Here is a 20,253-nt window from a genome sequence, read left to right on the forward strand (position 1 = left end):
TCCACCGGGCCAGGGCATCAGCCTCACAGGTCCGTTCCTCCCCCAGAGTACCCGACCTGTGGCCCCAGTGAGTTCCGCTGTGCCAATGGGCGCTGTCTGAGCTCCCGCCAGTGGGAGTGTGATGGCGAGAATGACTGCCACGACCAGAGTGACGAGGCTCCCAAGAATCCACACTGCACCAGCCCAGGTGGGCCCCAGACCTGGCTCCCCTCTGCCCCCTCCCCAGACTGCCTGAGACCCCGCTGACCTGCCGCCTCCGCCCCTCTGCAGAGCACAAATGCAATGCCTCGTCACAGTTCCTGTGCAGCAGTGGGCGCTGTGTGGCTGAGGAACTGCTCTGCAACGGCCAGGATGACTGTGGCGACAGCTCGGACGAGCGTGGCTGCCACATCAATGAGTGTCTGAGCCACAAGCTCAGTGGTTGCAGCCAGGACTGTGAGGACCTCAAGATCGGCTTCAAGGTATGCCCAGCCCTGGGGAGGAGCTTCCACACCCCAGACGTGCCAGGAACCCCTTTCTCCACTGCCTCATTCATTCATTCATCCCCTAGACAGTGGGGATACAGCAGTGAATGAGACAGAAATCTGCTTGGTTGGGGTCTGCCTCTATCTGGCAGGTAGAGAGCCAGCAGATTTGCTGACAGATGAGATACGGAGTATGAGAGGAAGAAAGGAGTGAGGCGTCAAGTAGGCAAGAGATACACGGGTCTGGAGTTCAAGGAGAAGCCCAGGCTGGAGAGGGAAGTCTGGGAGTTATCATCATAGAGATGCTATTTGAATCTATGAGCCTGGTTATGATTCCCAAGGGAGCAGTGTAGGTGGAGAAGAGAGGAGTCCAAAGTCTGAGCCCCGAGCTGAGCAACAGCCAGGAGCAGGGAGGTGAGGGGACCAGCAGAAGAGCCTGAGAAGGAGCAGCTGCTGAGGCAGGAGAACAGCCACGAGAAGAAAACATTTCCAGGGGCAGGGCATGCGCAGCTGTGTCAAATGACACTCGGGGGCACACAGAAGGAGGCCTGCACTGTGGGCTAGCTGGGTGGGCTCAGTACCCATGTGCTGCTGCCCCTAGTGAGGCCAGGTAGAGGGAACTGGAGTCTCTGAGCCAGGTCTCCAGGGTGGGAGGCCCAGACCCTGCCACACGCCCAGCCCAAGGCTCCCTGTGCCTGCAGTGCCGCTGTCGCCCTGGCTTCCGGCTGAAGGACGACGGCCGGACATGTGCTGATGTGGACGAGTGCAGCACCACCTTCCCCTGCAGCCAGCGCTGCATCAACACCCATGGCAGCTATAAGTGTCTGTGTGTGGAGGGCTACGCACCCCGCGGCGGCGACCCCCACAGCTGCAAGGCTGTGACTGGTGAGATGCGCGCTTGGAGGGCATGAGGTGACCCAGGCAGCTAGGGGCTGTGTGGGACAACCCGGGCGGCAGAGCTCCAGACAGGCAGGAGACCAGGGCCGCTAGAATGTTCCAGGGGCTGAGGCAAGATCCTCTGTCTGCAGACGAGGAACCGTTTCTGATCTTCGCCAACCGGTACTACCTGCGCAAGCTCAACCTGGACGGGTCCAACTACACGTTACTTAAGCAGGTACCAAACCCAGGCCCTCCTCCCCGGTGCCCATCTCCCAGACCCAGCACAGCCTCCCCTGCAAGTCTCCCCGCTTAGGTCCAACCATCCCTCCCCCAGATGCAAATGTGGCCCCTGCTGCCACAACTGACTTCTGCTCTCCCTCCCTCCCCAAATCCAGGGCCTGAACAATGCCGTTGCCTTGGACTTTGACTACCGAGAGCAGATGATCTACTGGACAGATGTGACGACCCAGGGCAGCATGATCCGAAGGATGCACCTTAACGGGAGCAACGTGCAGGTGAGGTGGGCGGCCCTCGGCGACCGACACTGGCCCGCCTCAGATGACTGTTTTCAGATCATCTCTCCTTCCCGCCCCACCAACCCAAATTGCTTCCTTCTCACTCCACTAGTCACTATATGACTGCTTGTTCTAGCTGCTCACTCTCCTCTGGGCCCAGACAGCAAGGACCAGGAGATTCCTCTTGCCCTTCCCCTCGCTGCCAGCCCCACGTCTCCTTAATCATCAGGAAGTTCCCCGTGAGGTCTGGCCAAGCACTGTGAGGCTTGGGGTGTGGTCCCATTCACCTAGAGCCCCCTCTCATAGAGCCTCTGCTGACACCTACACAGTGTCAGGCCCAGGACTGGGCATTTTACCTCCATGGTTCTCCCACCAGAGCTGGCAGAGGGAGCTCTACCCCATTTTACATGAGGGGAGGCTGAGCCTCACAGAGGCTTGCAGGTCCTCCCCCAGGTCACCCAGAGCTCTCCCTCCCCTGCCCCTTCTTGCAGGTCCTACACCGTACAGGCCTCAGCAACCCCGATGGGCTGGCTGTGGACTGGGTGGGTGGCAACCTGTACTGGTGCGACAAAGGCCGGGACACCATCGAGGTGTCCAAGCTCAATGGGGCCTATCGGACGGTGCTGGTCAGCTCTGGCCTCCGTGAGCCCAGGGCTCTGGTGGTGGATGTGCAGAATGGGTATGTGGCTGAGGAGGGTTGGGGGAGCCCCTGAAAGCAGCATCCAAGCCCAGCCTCCCTGCAGGCCACTGGTGGGATGGGTTACGGGATCTCCCAGGGCTCACTGCCCACCCATCGCCAGGTACCTGTACTGGACAGACTGGGGTGACCATTCACTGATCGGCCGCATCGGCATGGATGGGTCCAGCCGCAGCGTCATCGTGGACACCAAGATCACATGGCCCAACGGCCTTACGCTGGACTATGTCACTGAACGCATCTACTGGGCCGACGCCCGCGAGGACTACATTGAATTTGCCAGCCTGGATGGCTCTAATCGCCATGTTGGTCAGTGTGCCAGTGAGGCTGTGCAGGCACAGCAGACTCTGTGGGGATGGAGGTCTGAAGCGACAGGGGATCAAGTTTTGGGGACAAAAGTGGACATAAAAAGCGGAGGATATGGCCTGAGGACACCACTCGCTGGGGTGTGGGGTTCAGAGCTTCCCCAGCCTGGCCACCACCTAGCTCCCTTGGGAAGGAAGAGGAGAGGCCCTTCCCTTGTATACACATTTCTGGAGGACTGACCCCTAGGAGGGTGGGGGTGGGAGGCCTGCGATTGAGAACTGCAGTGCTCCCCACTTCCCAAGGGGAACCATACACTGGCGGGGCAGGAATTTGCCATGAGGCAGTCTAGGTTTGAACTCCAGCTCTGACACTTGTTAGCTATGAGACCATGGGGGGCCCCTGAACCATCTGTAACTGGGGCTGACACCCACCTCTCAGGGTGGTGGTGGGGCTTGAGGAGGTGGAGTGGGCCGGCACCCTGTCCGAGCTCGGGCTGACTGGCACTGTGCCTGCCCCTCGGCCCCACAGTGCTGAGCCAGGACATCCCGCACATCTTTGCACTGACCCTGTTTGAGGACTACGTCTACTGGACCGACTGGGAAACAAAGTCCATCAACCGAGCCCACAAGACCACGGGCACCAACAAAACGCTCCTCATCAGCACGCTGCACCGGCCCATGGACCTGCACGTCTTCCATGCCCTGCGCCAGCCGGATGGTGAGCAGGCAAGGGGTGGGAGCAGGCGAAGGGTGAGCCAAGCACCGGGGTCCCTGGGAGTTCCTGCTCATCCCTTCTCCAGCATTGACCACGCCCTCCTGGCCAGACACTGGGAGACTCCAGGAGGGTCTAGACAGGGGATGGTCTGGCTCCTGGGAGCTTCAGCCCAACCTGGATCCAGCCCTGGAGTCTGGTGGCAGCAAGGCCCTGAGGCCAGTCAAGTTGAGGATCTGGGTGCTGGGCCCCCAGAAGGAAGGCTGGCCCCTGGGAGGGAAGCACAGAGGAGGTGGGTAGCTGGCCTTCAGGCCTGGCCTGATCCTGGGACCTTGAGAGAATCCTTTCCTATCTCCGGCTTCAGCTCCCTCCTAAAAGAGGCAGGGTTCAGACCCACCCGCCTCTGTCCAGGGTAGAGTGAGTGAGGCAGTCTTTGGTAGGCCAGAAAATGTCACCACATTTCACGATGTTTTCTCTGGCAGTGCCCAATCACCTCTGCAAGGTCAACAATGGTGGCTGCAGCAACCTGTGCCTGCTGTCCCCTGGGGGAGGGCACAAATGTGCCTGCCCCACCAACTTCTACCTGGGCAGCGATGGGCGCACCTGTGTGTCCAACTGCACGGCGAGCCAGGTGAGGCTGTCCCTCAGACCCCATCACCAGTGCCCGCTCCCCAACCCCCCAATCCTCCTTGGACCCCAACACCTGCTCTGTCCTAATGTCCTCACGCATCTGGTTTTCCCACACTAACACCCCCACATTTCTTGCCTACCTCTTGTCTCCCCACAGCAATACTTTTACCCCCATCACCTCACACAGACACCTCCACACCCTAACCTTGACCTTCCTCGCCATGCTTCAGTGCTGCCTTCCCCACCCTATCCCACGCAGTCCCATACCTGGCCTTTCTGCACTCACCATAGCCCAACCTGCCCCATAACACCCTGACCCCTGCCTCAACTTCTTTGAAACATCCAAGCCCCTCAAAAGAAAGACTTCTGAGTCCCCCAGACCCCCACCAACCCCTCTTGCCCCCGCCTGCCCTCCAGTTTGTATGCAAGAACGACAAGTGCATCCCCTTCTGGTGGAAGTGTGACACCGAGGACGACTGCGGAGACCACTCAGACGAGCCCCCGGACTGCCGTGAGTGCCTGCTGGGGGTGACAGGAGGGACCCCAGCTGTGTCGGAGGCCTGACTCCTGAGGCTTTGAATGGCCACTGGAGAGGCTGGGGCTGTGGTGCCCTGCAAGTGGACCTGGCCGTGTCCACCCCAGCCGCTCTGACTCTGAGCCTCCCTCTCTGGCAGCTGAGTTCAAGTGCCGGCCCGGACAGTTCCAGTGCTCCACAGGTATCTGCACAAACCCTGCCTTCATCTGCGATGGCGACAATGACTGCCAGGACAACAGTGACGAGGCCAACTGTGGTAAAGCGCTGCCTGCCCACCCTCCCTCCTTCCCCAGCATCTTCTCTGCCCCAGGATTTGGGGCTTTCAAGGGCAGGGAAGTTGCAGCCCACGGCAGCTTGCTCTCCAGGCTGGATTCCTGCTGCTCAAGCCTGTGTCCTCCCTGCTGAGGGATGGGCACCCTTTCCCTGCCCCTGAGTCCTCCCTTCACCACGAGTCACCCTCTCCTCCCTCCACAGACATCCACGTCTGCTTGCCCAGTCAGTTCAAATGCACCAACACCAACCGCTGTATTCCTGGCATCTTCCGCTGCAATGGGCAGGACAACTGCGGAGATGGGGAGGATGAGAGGGACTGCCGTGAGTGTCGGAGGTGGTGGTGGGGCGGTGGTGGGAGATGACACGGAGGCAGGGCAGGCAGAATCTCCCCACAGCTTTGAGAGGCTCTCAAATAGCTTTAGTAGATGGGCAATACAAATTATATTGGGTGTAACTTGCTTTGCTCATAAAAATCATCATGCATGATATACAGACATAGAGATCCAGAAAACAAAAAGCACCAAAACTGGGGATAAACTGTTCCTTCCTCCAAAGAAGTTGCTGGCAGGACCAAGGCCAGGGCTTGGAAGAGGGAGAAGACGGTGATGGTGAACTGGAGTGGCAGGTGTAAGGGAGGGCCCTCATTCTCTTGCCCGCCCTGCAGCCGAGGTGACCTGCGCCCCCAACCAGTTCCAGTGCTCCATTACCAAACGGTGCATACCCCGGGTCTGGGTCTGCGACCGGGACAATGACTGTGTGGATGGCAGTGATGAGCCCGCCAACTGCAGTGAGTTGCCTGGCCTGGAGCCCAGCTTCCCTCCCCAGTGTCTGCTGCTCACACCACCCCGACGTGTGACCCCCTCAGTGGCCGCTCCCTCACCCTCCCCACCCTCCCAGCACACTCCTGGAAGGAGTCTCATCCTCACCCCATGCCCATCCGCTTGCAGCCCAGATGACCTGTGGTGTGGACGAGTTCCGCTGCAAGGATTCGGGCCGCTGCATCCCAGCGCGTTGGAAGTGTGACGGAGAGGATGACTGTGGGGATGGCTCGGATGAGCCCAAGGAAGAGTGTGGTGAGCCGAGACCCCACTCCAGGAGGAAGACCGTCTACCTGGGTGGGAGGCATGGCGCCCCTGGCAGGCGGAGGGCTGGGGGCCGCCTGCTCACCGGTCTTGGCGTGGCCCTGCTGCTGGGCTTCCTGGGCCTGCTGTGGGGCTGGGGAAGGAGGCCTGGCTGGAGCTCACTTCCCCACATCCATCCATGCCCCATGTCTCCCAGTTTCCCTATCCCTGCCCCTGCCCACGCCTCATCCACACATACCTGTGTGGAGTTTTCCCTGCCCACCCTATGGGATCTGTTCATCTCCTCCCCAAGGCAGCTGCCCACACACACCCCCCCAACCATGTCTCCTGTCCCCAAACCTCCTTATAGACCCCACATCTCAAAACACCACCTGGGCTCCCCGCGGCTGACCCTTCCCAAGCTGGGATGCCCACCCTCCCTACCAGGCCAGCCTGACCATGCCTGCTTGGACCCTAATGTCTGCCCCAGCCCTGTCCCTGACTGCCCTGACACTTGCCTCCTCCAGATGAACGCACCTGTGAGCCATACCAGTTCCGCTGCAAGAACAACCGCTGCGTGCCTGGCCGCTGGCAGTGCGACTACGACAACGATTGCGGTGACAACTCCGATGAAGAGAGCTGCAGTACGTCCCCACCCACCCAGCCCCGCGTGAGCCCCTCCCAGGCCTGGCCCTTGCCGCGCCGCCCTCCTGCCACAGGCCGTGCCAGAGCTGGCGGCCACCTCCCAGGGCGGGGGCAGGAGCCGCCCTCCTCACCCACCCCACTCCATGTCGTGTATTTGAGTTTGTGCCATTTCACCTCATCTCATGTTTCTCTCCATTTTCACACTGTCCTCTCGGGGTTGCAGAGGTAGGTGTCTCTGATGTGCCTGTGCTCCCACCATACCCCCACCTCTGTCCCAGAGCCCCCCGTCCCTGTGCCGTGCCTCTACCCATCATCCTTGATTGACCTCTACCCAAACCCTGGTGCTTGTCTCAGTGGTCTTGCCCCCGCTCCCCTCCCCAAACACAGTCTGTCCTGAGGGCAAGGCCAGGGACCTGTGCCCTCTCTGGTGTCTGTCCCATGGGGTAAGTGTGAGCCCGCCTGTGCCCAGCTGTTCCATAGGGGCAGCCAGTGGGCTCTGCCAGGACTGGCTCGGCATCTGGGTCAGTCAGCTGTGGCCTTCAGAGACACGGGGATGGGCCTTGGGCTCGGGACTGTGCCACTACTGAGGCCTGGAGTCCTTGTGCCCACCCTCCTGGGCCTGTCTCCCCCTGTCCTTCCCAGCCCCTCGACCCTGCTCCGAGAGTGAGTTCTCCTGTGCCAATGGCCGCTGCATCGCGGGGCGCTGGAAATGCGATGGAGACCACGACTGCGCGGACGGCTCGGACGAGGTGGGCAGGGAGATGAGAAGGAAGGAGATGGCCTCAGAGGAGTTCAGGCAGGGCTTGGGGGGTGCTGAGAGCTGACCGGCTGCCTGTGCCCATGCCCACAGAAAGACTGCACCCCCCGCTGTGACATGGACCAGTTCCAGTGCAAGAGCGGCCACTGCATCCCCCTGCGCTGGCGCTGTGACGCAGACGCCGACTGCATGGACGGCAGCGACGAGGAGGCCTGCGGCACTGGCGGTGCGCCCCTTGGCTTGGTCTCCCTGGGTCCTCCCTCTACTGCCAACCCCGCCACATGGCTCAGTCATTCACTCATTCTTTCTCTTCTGTATTCATTCTTCATGCAACAAATATTTATTGAGCATTTACCATGTACCAGGCACTGCCATAGGTGTTAGGGACGTAGTGGTAAACAAGACGCAGGGCCCCTGAATACACATTTTTGTGTGGGTTGTGCCCAGCTCAATGCCCCCTAGTCTAGGGGACCAGTTGAGCTGAAATCCAGCAAACCCTGAGGGCTGTGCCCATCTAGGCCCCACACCACAAGTCCCTCCGAGTCAGCCTGCTACCCCAAGAAGAAAAGCCCTGCCTATTTTCGCTTCCTGGGGGCAGTGAGACAGTGCCTGTCCCTCGCTGACCTACCTGGGCTCTGCAGCACAGAGGGGTCAGGTGAAGCCCGGGGTGAGAAAAGACTGGAGCTTGGAGCGGAAATCCAGCTGTGCGGGCAGATGTCTTGGCTCTGCCTTGGTAGGCCAGGCACAGGGATGGGAACCTGGTCTTCCGTTCCCAGCCCAGTGCTGTTCCCACGTCCCCACTGTGGAACTACACAGCACAGTGCCTTGCCACATACCAGAGAAGGAGTGCCCTCTGAACTCCTCCAGACACCCCTGAAAAATGGCCTCTTCTCCCCCAAATACCAGAGGAGGCAGTTTGGCCCCACCAAGTAGAAAATTAAGAGGCCTGGTTCCAATTTGGCTGTGCCACTGCTTGCCTGGTGACCCCTCTGAGCCTGGAACCCCCACCTGTGGAGACAAGGGTCTGGGTGGGCTCATGGCTCATTCCATCTCTTGGCTCCCCCTGGCACCAGTGCGGACCTGCCCCCTGGACGAGTTCCAGTGCAACAACACCTTGTGCAAGCCACTGGCCTGGAAGTGTGATGGCGAGGATGACTGTGGGGACAACTCAGATGAGAACCCCGAGGAGTGTGGTGAGATTTGGGGCGGGGCTCCCGGGCTCCCCAGTGGCCAGCAACCACCCCCACTCCCAAGACTGATTCTGGCTCTGTGTCCCCCTGGCTGCCGCAGCCCGGTTCGTGTGCCCTCCCAACCGGCCCTTCCGTTGCAAGAATGACCGCGTCTGTCTGTGGATCGGGCGCCAGTGCGACGGCATGGACAACTGTGGGGATGGGACTGATGAAGAGGACTGTGGTGAGCAGGGGGCCTACGAGAGGCCTGCAGGGGCGGGTAGTGCACAGTGGGGTGAGTGTGGGTCTCGTAGGAGCCGCACTGGGGTTAGGGTTAACCAGGAGGACTTGCCCAGGAAGGGGAGGATCCATTGCTAGGAGCCTGGGGGCTCTTCGTTAGGAAAGAGAAGCCCCTGGGGAAGGCTCTGGGGGCTGCCTGATGCCTTAGGTCTTGGAGGTGGGGCTGGGAACCCGAATGTTTGACCTGCTCCCCCTGCAAGCCTTGTCACTTAGGAGTTGGGAGCCACTGTTATCTATGGGGCTGCCGTGGGAGGAGGAGGCAGGGGTGAATACCTAGGGCCTAAAGCCTCTGCCCTCCTCAGAGCCCCCCACAGCCCAGACCACCCACTGCAAAGACAAGAAGGAGTTTCTGTGCCGGAACCAGCGCTGCCTCTCCTCCTCCCTGCGCTGCAACATGTTCGATGACTGCGGGGATGGCTCTGACGAGGAGGACTGCAGCATCGGTGAGGCCCGGCAGCGGACCGGACGCCGGTGGGGAGGGGGGAGAGCCAAGCCCTGGCCTGGGGTGGCTCAAGGGAGGGCATCTACTCTCTGTCCCCCACAGACCCCAAGCTGACCAGCTGCGCCACCAACGCCAGCATCTGTGGGGACGAGGCACGCTGCGTGCGCACCGAGAAAGCGGCCTACTGTGCCTGCCGCTCGGGCTTCCACACCGTGCCCGGCCAGCCCGGATGCCAAGGTAGGAAAGCGGGGCAGAGCAGGGGCGGACACCCCAACTGTGGACTCCCATGACCCTCCCTGTAACCCTTAGACATCAACGAGTGCCTGCGCTTCGGCACCTGCTCCCAGCTCTGCAACAACACCAAGGGCGGCCACCTCTGCAGCTGCGCTCGGAACTTCATGAAGACGCACAACACCTGCAAGGCTGAAGGTGCTGGAGCCGCCAGAGGGCAGAAAGGCTGGGTGGGGCAGGGCGACTGGGAAATCAAATGGGGCCGACTTGGAATGGAATGTCTTCCTGCGGACATCTTGCCCAGACAGGAAGCCCCAGACTCATAGATGCAGCTGCCTGAGCACAGTGCTGGCCCAGCAGCGGGGGCAGGTCCTGGGGCTGGCTGACTGAAGGAGTCTGGGGTGTGGCAGTGCTCTGAATTGCACACACACCTCCTCACCCACCACTGCCAGGACGAGAGCACACTCAGACACGCATTGCACACTCAGTCATGGGGGCCTCACCTGCACATTCCCCACACGCTTTGATGCCCACCTGTGCCTTCCACATGCCTGTACACAGACATTCACACACACCCCTGGCACACATACACCCCCACCATGCACTCCCATGCACACCCACATGCTCCATGCCAAGCACACACACCCCATGTGCCTATGCACCCCCGAGCATGTGCCAGGCAGTTTGTAGCAGAGAGCGTGGTGATGCCATCCAGCAGCCGTGAGGAGGCGGAAATCTCTGGGTCTGGAGGGGCAGGGACAGCTTTCTGACTGAAAGGAGCAGGTCACAGTGGATCAGCTCAGGGGAGGAGAGGAGGAGGTCCAGAGGCTGAGGTTGGAGCCTGCAACCCTGAGCAGGGAGGGTAAGCAGCAGCTTCTGGCTGGAGCAGATGGTCCTACCAGGAGAGAGGACACTGTTCACGTGAAAGGAGCTGAGCTGGGTGGGGTGCACACCTGCATCCCACAGCCCCAGCCCTGGCCTCTTGCTTCTCCAGGCTCTGAGTACCAGGTCCTGTACATCGCTGATGACAATGAGATCCGCAGTCTGTTCCCCGGGCACCCCCATTCGGCTTATGAGCAGGCATTCCAGGGTGACGAGAGTGTCCGCATTGATGCCATGGATGTCCATGTCAAGGCTGGCCGTGTCTATTGGACCAACTGGCACACGGGCACCATCTCCTACCGCAGCCTGCCACCTGCTGCGCCTCCTACCACTTCCAACCGCCACCGGCGACAGATTGACCGGGGTGTCACCCACCTCAACGTGAGTGCCCAACCTGGCGTGGATGGAGTGGAAGACCTCCATAGAGCAGGTGGTTCAGAACAGGATTTGAAAAGGGCAGTGCTGGCTGGGCACAGTGGCTCACGCCTGTAATCCCAGCACTTTGGGAGGCAGAGGTGGGTGGATCACCAGGTCAGGAGATCCAGACCAACCTGGCTAACACGGTGAAACCCCATCTCTATTAAAAAATACAAAAAAATTAGCCGGGCATGGTGGCGGGCGCCTGTAGTCCCAGCTACTTGGGAAGCTGGGGCAGGAGAATGGCGTGAACCTGGGAGGCGGAGCTTGCAGTGAGCCGAGATCGCGCCACTGCACTCCAGCCTGGGTGAGAGAGTGAGACTCGGTCTCAAAATAAATAAATAAATAAATAAATAAATAAATAAAATAATAATAAAATAAAATAAAAATACAAAGATTAGCCAGGCATGGTGGCGGGCGCCTGTAATCCCAGCTACTCGGGAGGCTGAAGCAGGAGAATCCCTTGAACCCGGAAGGTGGAAGTTGCAGTGAGCCGAGTGCCACTCGGTTGCAGTGGCACCAAGGTTGCAGAATAGCACTGCACTCCAGCCTGGATGATAGAGCGAGACTCCGTCTCAAAAAAAAAAAAAAGAAAAAGAAAAGAAAAGGGCAGTGCAAAGGGCAAAGGGTGAGAGTGGGGTAGGGGGCAGTCTTAGGATTGTGTTCTGAGGCATGGCCAGCGGGAAGACAGAGCAGCGGGAATGGTAGGCAGCTGGCTGTGCTGCAGGCAGCCCAGGGCACAGGGCACGATGGGCAGGCAGACAGCCCTCTGGCACCAATCCTCCATCGTTGCCACCACCCACTGTGTACGTCTTAGCTGCCTCATTTAACCTCTTTGGGTTTTACTTTGTGTATCAATAAAATTAGGTGATCATCGCCATCGCACAGGCTTCAGGGAGGGCTCACCAGCCACGTGTGAGAGCTGCGAGTCTGGCGCATAAGCTCCATGCCGGTTGAATCTCTTTAAAGCCAGGGGCCTGGCTGTGAGCCTGGGGTGACGTTCCAGCAGGCTGGCAGAGTGGTGGTGGGAGGATAATGGCAGGAAGACAAAGTGGTGGCCCCTGAACCTGTGGCTTCCATTCAGATTTCAGGGCTGAAGATGCCCAGAGGCATCGCCATCGACTGGGTGGCCGGGAACGTGTACTGGACCGACTCGGGCCGAGATGTGATTGAGGTGGCGCAGATGAAGGGCGAGAACCGCAAGACGCTCATCTCGGGCATGATTGACGAGCCCCACGCCATTGTGGTGGACCCACTGAGGGGGTGGGCAAGGGCCCTGGGGGGAAGTCTCTGGGCTGGTGGTAGGAAGCCCCGGGACAGGGTTGGGGGCTGCACCCACAGGCGTGCCCTTCCCTCCCAGGCCAGCCTGAGGACAGAGTCCTTTTCAGGCCCTTGGGTCTTCTTGGCCACCCCTGCCTGGCCCTCCCCATGCTGCCTCTGCCCAGGGCCCACAGCTGGGCCTGCTCGGGCAGGGACCTGACCTCTGCTTGGCCGGCTGTCGTGCACAGCCACACTCTGCCCTGGGGAACAGCTCTGCCAGCGTCGGTGGCTCTGAATGAGCACACTGTGGTTTTAGAGGAAAAGCCCCTCAACCTGCTCAGAAGCGGACTCCCTCCTGCTTCTCTGTAGAAGGACAGAACGCCCTCCTCCCAGTCCCCAGCAGTCCCTGTGCCCAGACCAAGAAGCCGGTGTCCTGCCTGGGCCTGCCTCCTCTGGCCCTCCGGCCTGCCCACACTCACCCCTTCTCCCTCCCCAGCACCATGTACTGGTCAGACTGGGGCAACCACCCCAAGATTGAGACGGCAGCGATGGATGGGACGCTTCGGGAGACACTGGTGCAGGACAACATTCAGTGGCCCACAGGTTTGTGGGGCAGGGTGCAGGAGGGACAGGGGTGTGGAGGGGGCCTGGCTCGCAGAGCCCAGCTGCTGCTGAAGTCACACAAAAGCAAGGGATGGGATGGGGCTTGGACTGGGGCAGGGCAGATTGGCCGTGGAGGCTTTTCCTGGAAGAGGTGACTGTGAGTGGCGTATGAACAGGGTGGAGCTGTCCCAGGCATAGAGGCAGTTCTTTCCACCCCGAGCCTGGGTTGGGGAGGCCAAGCTCTCACAGTGCTCTCTCCCTCCCCAGGCCTGGCCGTGGATTATCACAATGAACGGCTGTACTGGGCAGACGCCAAGCTCTCAGTCATCGGCAGCATCCGGCTCAATGGCACGGACCCCATTGTGGCTGCTGACAGCAAACGAGGTCAGAGCCTGGCAGCAGTCGCAGTCCCCAGCCCTGTCCCCAGCCTTGCCATCCTCCCTACTGAGCCAAAGGCCTCACTTCAATGCCTCCCATCCTTTGTCACTGACCCCCAGCAATGCTGTAGCGCCTTCCAGGCCTCTCCAGCTGGCCTCCCCCTGAACCAGCCTTGCAGGCCTGAGACCCACCCTGACCCTCTGGCCTACTTGTCCATTCATTGGTTGGGTTGCATGGAGGCAGCATAGGTACATCAGGAACGTAGCAAATTGGGGGAGAAGGAATAGAAGTCAGCCATGAATGACCCCAGAAGTCTGGGGGTGATGGGACCTTTTGCCAGTAGTGGCCACAGGAGGAGGAACAGGTGTGGGGAGGGAGAATTTGGTCTGGATGTGTTGAGTTTGAGGTGTCTGGGAGCCACGGGTGCCAGTGTCTTGGACAGCATGGCCAGGGCCTGAGTGCCCCTCAGGTCCCCTCTGACTCCACCTCCTCCCCCAGGCCTAAGTCACCCCTTCAGCATCGACGTCTTTGAGGATTACATCTATGGTGTCACCTACATCAATAATCGTGTCTTCAAGATCCATAAGTTTGGCCACAGCCCCTTGGTCAACCTGACAGGGGGCCTGAGCCACGCCTCTGACGTGGTCCTGTACCATCAGCACAAGCAGCCCGAAGGTGGGGGCGGAGGGGAGCCTGGGCTGGGGAAGGGAGGCCTGTGGGTATTGAGTCTCCAAGCTGTGGCCTTGGGACCTGGTGGAGAGGGGGTCACCCTGGGCTCACAGGGCTCAGAGAAGGGTCCTGTTCAGCATCCTCCCCACCCCACCCATACCTGCAGTGACCAACCCATGTGACCGCAAGAAATGTGAGTGGCTCTGCCTGCTGAGCCCCAGTGGGCCTGTCTGCACCTGTCCCAATGGGAAGCGGCTGGACAACGGCACATGTGTGCCTGTGCCCTCTCCAACGCCCCCCCCAGATGGTACGCTCATGCCCTCCCAGACCCAGCCATGCCCCAGGACCATCTCCTTCCCGTGGCTCCTGACTTCCCCTGACCTTGTTGCCTGTCCCTCTCCTCGCATTCCCCTGGCTCTGCCCCTTGACGGGCCCTTCCTGCAGCTCCCCGGCCTGGAACCTGTAACCTGCAGTGCTTCAACGGTGGCAGCTGTTTCCTCAATGCACGGAGGCAGCCCAAGTGCCGCTGCCAACCCCGCTACACGGGTGACAAGTGTGAACTGGACCAGTGCTGGGAGCACTGTCGCAATGGGGGCACCTGTGCTGCCTCCCCCTCTGGTATGCCCCCTCGTCCTGCCACGCCTGCTCCTTGCCCCTGGGCCCCAGCCCCACCACCCACCACCCCACCTCAGGCAAATGCCCAGCCCCTGCCTCGCCTCCAGCCTCCTTTCCACAACCCAGCATCCAGTCACTCCAGTCTCTGCCTCTCGCCCAGGTCCCCCCAGCCCATTCCTCTGCTATAGGGCCAGGTGGTCCCGAGGGCCACAGTCCCGCTCACACATCCTCTCCCACCAGGCATGCCCACGTGCCGGTGCCCCACAGGCTTCACGGGCCCCAAATGCACCCAGCAGGTGTGTGCGGGCTACTGTGCCAACAACAGCACCTGCACTGTCAACCAGGGCAACCAGCCCCAGTGCCGATGCCTACCCGGCTTCCTGGGCGACCGCTGCCAGTACCGTGAGTGAGCCATCCCTGGGCCCCAGGGCAGGCGGGAGGGTGACGGGGGACCCCAGAGCATGGGGTGATGTTCAACCTGTGCCTGGGACCCACAGGGGCAAGTTCAGGAAAGGAGGCCTTACGCAGCTGAGCCAGGCCCAAGCTGCTGGCGCTTCCCCACAAAGGTGCTGGCACACTTCCCCTGAGGCAGTGCGCCCCCGGCACCAAGATCATGCAAACAGAAAAGCTCTGTTCAACCTATGGAGAGCCCTCATGAGGGTGGGGCTTGAGGCACTTCTCTCTCTCCCCAACCACAGGGCAGTGCTCTGGCTACTGTGAGAACTTTGGCACATGCCAGATGGCTGCTGATGGCTCCCGACAATGCCGCTGCACTGCCTACTTTGAGGGACCGAGGTGTGAGGTGAACAAGTGCAGCCGCTGTCTCGAAGGGGCCTGTGTGGTCAACAAGCAGAGTGGGGATGTCACCTGCAAGTGAGTGGGGCCCTCCTCCACAGTTCCACCCAGCCTGGCCCCTGCCCTGTCCTAGCCCTGCCCTGCCCCTCCCTTCCTCAGCATCCCAGGCACACCTCTGCCAGCCCCAGCCCCAGCCTCTGATTCCTTCCTGCAGCTGCACGGACGGCCGGGTGGCCCCCAGCTGTCTGACCTGCGTCGGCCACTGCAGCAATGGCGGCTCCTGTACCATGAACAGCAAAATGATGCCTGAGTGCCAGTGAGTTGGGCCCGGGCTTCACCCAGGCATAGATCATCCCTCCCTTCCCCAGATTTGAGCAGGAGGACCGTCAGGCCTCAGTGCCCACCCCCCGCCCCGTTTCCCTGGCAGCAGTGGCTATGGAGGTTATGCCTACTCAGCCGTGTCCCTCCTTTCTGCAGGTGCCCACCCCACATGACAGGGCCCCGGTGTGAGGAGCATGTCTTCAGCCAGCAGCAGCCAGGACGTAGGTGGCAGGGGTTGGGGCAGGCAGGGCCACCAGGACCTAGAGCAGGGGGACCGTGTGCCTCCTGCTTCCCTGAGCCTTGGTGACTCAGTGTCCCACCTCTTCCCTCCAGATATAGCCTCCATCCTAATCCCTCTGCTGTTGCTGCTGCTGCTGCTTCTGGTGGCCGGAGTGGTATTCTGGTATAAGCGGCGAGTCCAAGGGTGAGTCACAGGGAATCTGGAACATTCTGGTCATTATTTTGCCATCCTAGCCTTCCCGCCCAATAATCTCTGTCTCCTTATACTCCTGCCTCTCCCCAGGGCTAAGGGCTTCCAGCACCAACGGATGACCAACGGGGCCATGAACGTGGAGATTGGAAACCCCACCTACAAGATGTACGAAGGCGGAGAGCCTGATGACGTGGGAGGCCTACTGGATGCCGACTTTGCCCTGGACCCTGACAAGGTGGGCTGGGAGGCGGGCAGGGTCGAGGGCCAAGAGGCCGTGGGTGGCCTAACCAAAGGTGTTGGGTTAGGTGAGGGACGGAGGTGGGGGTGGGGTGACCTGGGCTACAGGCCCAGCTCCTGAGCCCTACCTGAACCCTCTGTCACCCTGCAGCCCACCAACTTCACCAACCCCGTGTATGCCACACTCTACATGGGGGGCCACGGCAGTCGCCACTCCCTGGCCAGCACGGACGAGAAGCGAGAACTCCTGGGCCGGGGCCCTGAGGACGAGATAGGGGACCCCTTGGCATAGGGCCCTGCCCCGTCGGACTGCCCCCAGAAAGCCTCCTGCCCCCTGCCAGTGAAGTCCTTCAGTGAGCCCCTCCCCAGCCAGCCCTTCCCTGGTCCCGCCGGATGTATAAATGTAAAAATGAAGGAATTACGTTTTATATGTGAGCGAGCAAGCCGGTAAGCGAGCACAGTATTATTTCTCCATCCCCTCCCTGCCTGCTCCTCGGCACCCCCATGCTGCCTTCAGGGAGACAGGCAGGGAGGGCTCGGGGCTGCACCTCCTACCCTCCCACCAGAACGCACCCCACTGGGAGAGCTGGTGGTGCAGCCTCCCCCTCCCTGTATAAGACACTTTGCCAAGGCTCTCCCCTCTCGCCCCTATCCCTGCTTGCCCGCTCCCACAGCTCCCTGAGGGCTAATTCTGGAAAGGGAGAGTTCTTTGCTGCCCCTGTCTGGAAGATGTGGCTCTGGGTGAGGTAGGCAGGAAAGGACGGAGTGTTTTAGTTCTTGGGGGAGGCCACCCCAAAGCCCAGCCCCGACTCCAGGGGGCACCTATGAGATGGCCGTGCTCAACCCCCCTCCCAGACCGGCCCTCCCTGTCTCCAGGGCCCCCACCGAGGTTCCCAGGGCTGGAGACTTCCTCTGGTAAACATGCCCCCAGCCTCCCCTCCCCTGGGGACACCAAGGAGGTGGGCCACACCCAGGAAGGGAAAGCTGGCAGCCCCGTTTTGGGGACGTGAACGTTTTAATAATTTTTGCTGAATTCCTTTACAACTAAATAACACAGATATTGTTATAAATAAAATTGTAAAAAAAAAAAAAAAAAAAAAAAAAGGCCAAAAAAAAAAAAGAAAGAAAAAAAGCCGCTGGTGTCCGCCTGTGTGTGAGAGACGCTGGGAGCTGAGGCTGCGCTTTCCTGCTTCGGCCACCAGAGGGAGACCTGCCCCGTGCTGGAGGCAGGCTGGCGCGTGGTTTTCAGTGCCCTTCTCCCAGGGTCCTTTCCCTCTCCATCTTGCTGTGCCCGGGAAGCGGGTGGCACTGGACTTGACATGGAAGATCTGCTTCTCCTGGCTGTGTGACCTTCAGCCGTAACTTCGAGTCTCCGGATTTTGTGTTCCCTCTGGCTCTAGGACACTAACTCAGATCTGTTTCTCTGCGTTCACTTCTACCAGACACTACCCCCCTACCCAAAATGATCTCCCACAGTGAGAAGCCCCACTATAAGAAGTGAACACACTGAGGCTGCGAAGGCTTTCTCATCCTTCAGGGTGCTCCCATGCGGTTCTCTCTGCCTGAGTCTGCTCTTGAAGCATTGACATCTCACTTTGTGGAGACTAATGAATCAAATGCGAAGTAAAATGCTGCATTCCAGAGCCAGGTGTCTCCTGCGGTGAAGGAGAGCTGGGAAGACCAGTTTGCTAGGCCCCCAGCAGCTCCAGCTCACCAATCATTTCAGTCATTCCAAGGGGTAACAGGAAAAAACTGTCAATCAAAGGTGTCCAAGTCCATTTCAACCGCTGCCTAGAGGGGGAACTTCTTGCAGAAAGTTGCACAGTTTACACTGCCCAGGACTAGAGAGGGTTTGAGCCCCAGGACAGCAAATATGAGCTCAGGGAGGGTGGCTGCAAATGTCTGAAGATCCCTTACCCAACTCCCAATCGGGGAGTGCTGCCTTTCATTCCTCCTCCCTCACTGGTTCAACTCCAGGAGATTCCTCCCAGGCTTCCTTCTGCCTTGGGGAAGCTACAAGTCTAGGCACCTGTGGAAAGAGGAGCCCTCCCCTTCCCTTCTTAGCCTTGAGAAGCCCTCTCCAACCTCATCCTCCAAGCCAACTCTGAGATCCTCCCCTGCCTTCCCAAGGGCCCTGGATGGGCAACTCTGCGGGGAAACAGAATCCGTGGTTGCCGAGTAGGAGGTCTGTGTCCCAATCTGGCCACCAGGTGGTGTCTGTACTCCTGCAGCACTGCCTATCCTGAAGCCCCACACAGCCCCCGCCTCAGCACTCATTATGCACCTTCGGGGGACCCCAGCCCAGCCTCTCGCTTCCTTCCCTCCGGCTATTTTGCCACACCCCTCCACCCTCTGCCAGCCGGCTCCCCTCCCTCCCCCAGCGCCTGCCCGCTCCCACCACCACCAGCCCCACCCCTGCCCCTTTGCCAGCGGTGCATCTGGTGCCCCCCGGGAGCCACTGATCTCTGCCTGTCACCTCAAGATCCTGGGCAGAGCGACAAGGGACCCCCGCTGCAGCTTGGAAGGCATACCCCTCCAGTCAGCATCCCCCACTCCGCCCGTCAGGACCTGCTAGGAGAGGGTCCACCAGGAGGCAGTTTCTCAAACTACCCACCCGGGAGGCAGGTGGGAAGCCCTCACTTCGGCCTGAGAGATGGGAAGAACCAGGGACAGAGGCTGAGAACCAGGGACAGAAGCTGATACCGAATGAGAGGCAGAGACCCAGAGGCGGAGAGATGGGGACAGAGGCAAAGACCCAGAGACAGGGCGAGTAGTGTGCATGTGTGTGTTTGCACTTGTGTTTGTGCCAGTGCGCACACATATGTGTGTGTAACTGGAGAGAGAACAGGTGGCCTGAGACTGTAGCTAAAGGAGGAGAGATGCAGTGGGTTGGGCCCCCAGAAGACCAGGACCCTGGTAATGGGCTTCTGTCCTGGACAGCCTAGGCCTGGGTGTGCCCACTGTTCCCACCTACTACTGAAGCAGCCCCCGTGCTTGGAACCTGAGCTCAGGTTTCTGCCCCTTCCTGCCTCTCTCCTCTCCACCCCCACCCCGGCACCCAGGTTCCTGCCTCCTGGCTTCTGCCTGTCTCCCTGGGTGTCTCTGCATCTGCCTCATCCTCTCAGCACCCGGTCCTTTTCCTGACTCGTGTGTGTGGCTGTCACGTCCCATATCTATCTGTCCATTTCTTTGTATGTGCCCCCACTTGTCTTCTGGGCTGCCAGTGACAACATACACTTGTGTGTGTCTCAGTGTGTGTGTCCACCTCTGTGAGTGTTTGCTCTCTGCCAAGACAAAGAGAGGGTGAGCGCACTGAGCAGCTGTCTGGGTGTGCTCATCTGGGTGCAGGTGTGCTCGCCTCTGTTGCTGTGCTCCGCTGTGTGTTGGGGTGCCGCTAGGTGTACGCCTGTCTCTGTATTTCGCTCTGTGTGCCCTGTCCCCGTGAATGCATCTGCGTGCATCCCTGGGGTGGGCTCTCAAGGGATATGTCTGTCTCTCAGTCTCTTTGCTTGTCCCTATCTCTCACTGTCTAGGTGTTGGTCATACCACAACCTCAGGCACAGCCTCAGTGCATAGCAACAGCTGACAGCTGAAGCCTCCCGGGCAGGAGAGAGAGAGGCAGTGGGGAGGAGGGAACCGAGGAAGAAACAGAGAAGAGGATGGGGGCAGAGAGCTGGGGCTGGGGACAGAGACAAGGACAGAAATAGGGAGTGGGGACAAGGTTCTAGAAGAGCTGGTGGTGAAAGATGGGACGGCGGGAGGGAAGGAACAGAGACTGCACCAAGAGGCCGGGCAGGCGGCGCTGAGAGGGATTTCCTGCCCAGCCCCCATGCAGAGGCGCACTGGGCCTCGTGGGGGTCAGTGATGGGAGCCAGGGGCAAAGGTGAACAGCTGGTCTAGCCGAGGGGTCCTGAGACCGCAGAGGTGCAGTGAGGCGGGGACGGGGCGGCGGGCGCCGTTTGTCAGCCCTATTGACAGACGTGATGGGGTTTCCGTCCGTGATCAATGATTCTCATCTCCGGGCCGAA

General features: G+C 60.2%; 1 protein-coding gene across 1 annotated transcript in view; it reads left to right on the top strand.

The window, feature by feature from the left end:
* Nucleotides 1-16,668, top strand: part of LRP1 (LDL receptor related protein 1) — an 84,448-nt gene extending 67,780 nt beyond the window's left edge. Inside the window, exons 54-89 of the mRNA XM_024256754.3 lie at nucleotides 47-187; nucleotides 271-461; nucleotides 1,166-1,349; nucleotides 1,493-1,578; nucleotides 1,739-1,858; nucleotides 2,350-2,537; nucleotides 2,659-2,864; nucleotides 3,390-3,578; nucleotides 4,055-4,203; nucleotides 4,620-4,713; nucleotides 4,877-4,993; nucleotides 5,212-5,331; nucleotides 5,675-5,797; nucleotides 5,958-6,083; nucleotides 6,599-6,715; nucleotides 7,359-7,465; nucleotides 7,567-7,699; nucleotides 8,547-8,666; nucleotides 8,764-8,886; nucleotides 9,245-9,385; nucleotides 9,487-9,621; nucleotides 9,694-9,813; nucleotides 10,610-10,878; nucleotides 11,999-12,177; nucleotides 12,671-12,777; nucleotides 13,045-13,161; nucleotides 13,654-13,830; nucleotides 13,991-14,131; nucleotides 14,269-14,442; nucleotides 14,680-14,841; nucleotides 15,138-15,312; nucleotides 15,449-15,550; nucleotides 15,712-15,776; nucleotides 15,889-15,979; nucleotides 16,079-16,223; nucleotides 16,377-16,668. Of these exons, the coding sequence (XP_024112522.2) occupies nucleotides 47-187; nucleotides 271-461; nucleotides 1,166-1,349; nucleotides 1,493-1,578; nucleotides 1,739-1,858; nucleotides 2,350-2,537; nucleotides 2,659-2,864; nucleotides 3,390-3,578; nucleotides 4,055-4,203; nucleotides 4,620-4,713; nucleotides 4,877-4,993; nucleotides 5,212-5,331; nucleotides 5,675-5,797; nucleotides 5,958-6,083; nucleotides 6,599-6,715; nucleotides 7,359-7,465; nucleotides 7,567-7,699; nucleotides 8,547-8,666; nucleotides 8,764-8,886; nucleotides 9,245-9,385; nucleotides 9,487-9,621; nucleotides 9,694-9,813; nucleotides 10,610-10,878; nucleotides 11,999-12,177; nucleotides 12,671-12,777; nucleotides 13,045-13,161; nucleotides 13,654-13,830; nucleotides 13,991-14,131; nucleotides 14,269-14,442; nucleotides 14,680-14,841; nucleotides 15,138-15,312; nucleotides 15,449-15,550; nucleotides 15,712-15,776; nucleotides 15,889-15,979; nucleotides 16,079-16,223; nucleotides 16,377-16,517 (5,075 nt within the window). The 3' untranslated portion in view covers nucleotides 16,518-16,668. The remainder of the gene's footprint in view (nucleotides 1-46; nucleotides 188-270; nucleotides 462-1,165; nucleotides 1,350-1,492; nucleotides 1,579-1,738; nucleotides 1,859-2,349; nucleotides 2,538-2,658; nucleotides 2,865-3,389; nucleotides 3,579-4,054; nucleotides 4,204-4,619; nucleotides 4,714-4,876; nucleotides 4,994-5,211; nucleotides 5,332-5,674; nucleotides 5,798-5,957; nucleotides 6,084-6,598; nucleotides 6,716-7,358; nucleotides 7,466-7,566; nucleotides 7,700-8,546; nucleotides 8,667-8,763; nucleotides 8,887-9,244; nucleotides 9,386-9,486; nucleotides 9,622-9,693; nucleotides 9,814-10,609; nucleotides 10,879-11,998; nucleotides 12,178-12,670; nucleotides 12,778-13,044; nucleotides 13,162-13,653; nucleotides 13,831-13,990; nucleotides 14,132-14,268; nucleotides 14,443-14,679; nucleotides 14,842-15,137; nucleotides 15,313-15,448; nucleotides 15,551-15,711; nucleotides 15,777-15,888; nucleotides 15,980-16,078; nucleotides 16,224-16,376) is intronic.
* The last annotated feature ends 3,585 nt before the right edge of the window (nucleotides 16,669-20,253 follow it).

Source organism: Pongo abelii, chromosome 10, assembly GCF_028885655.2.
Source record: "Pongo abelii isolate AG06213 chromosome 10, NHGRI_mPonAbe1-v2.0_pri, whole genome shotgun sequence".
Taxonomy (NCBI): Eukaryota; Metazoa; Chordata; class Mammalia; order Primates; family Hominidae; genus Pongo; species Pongo abelii.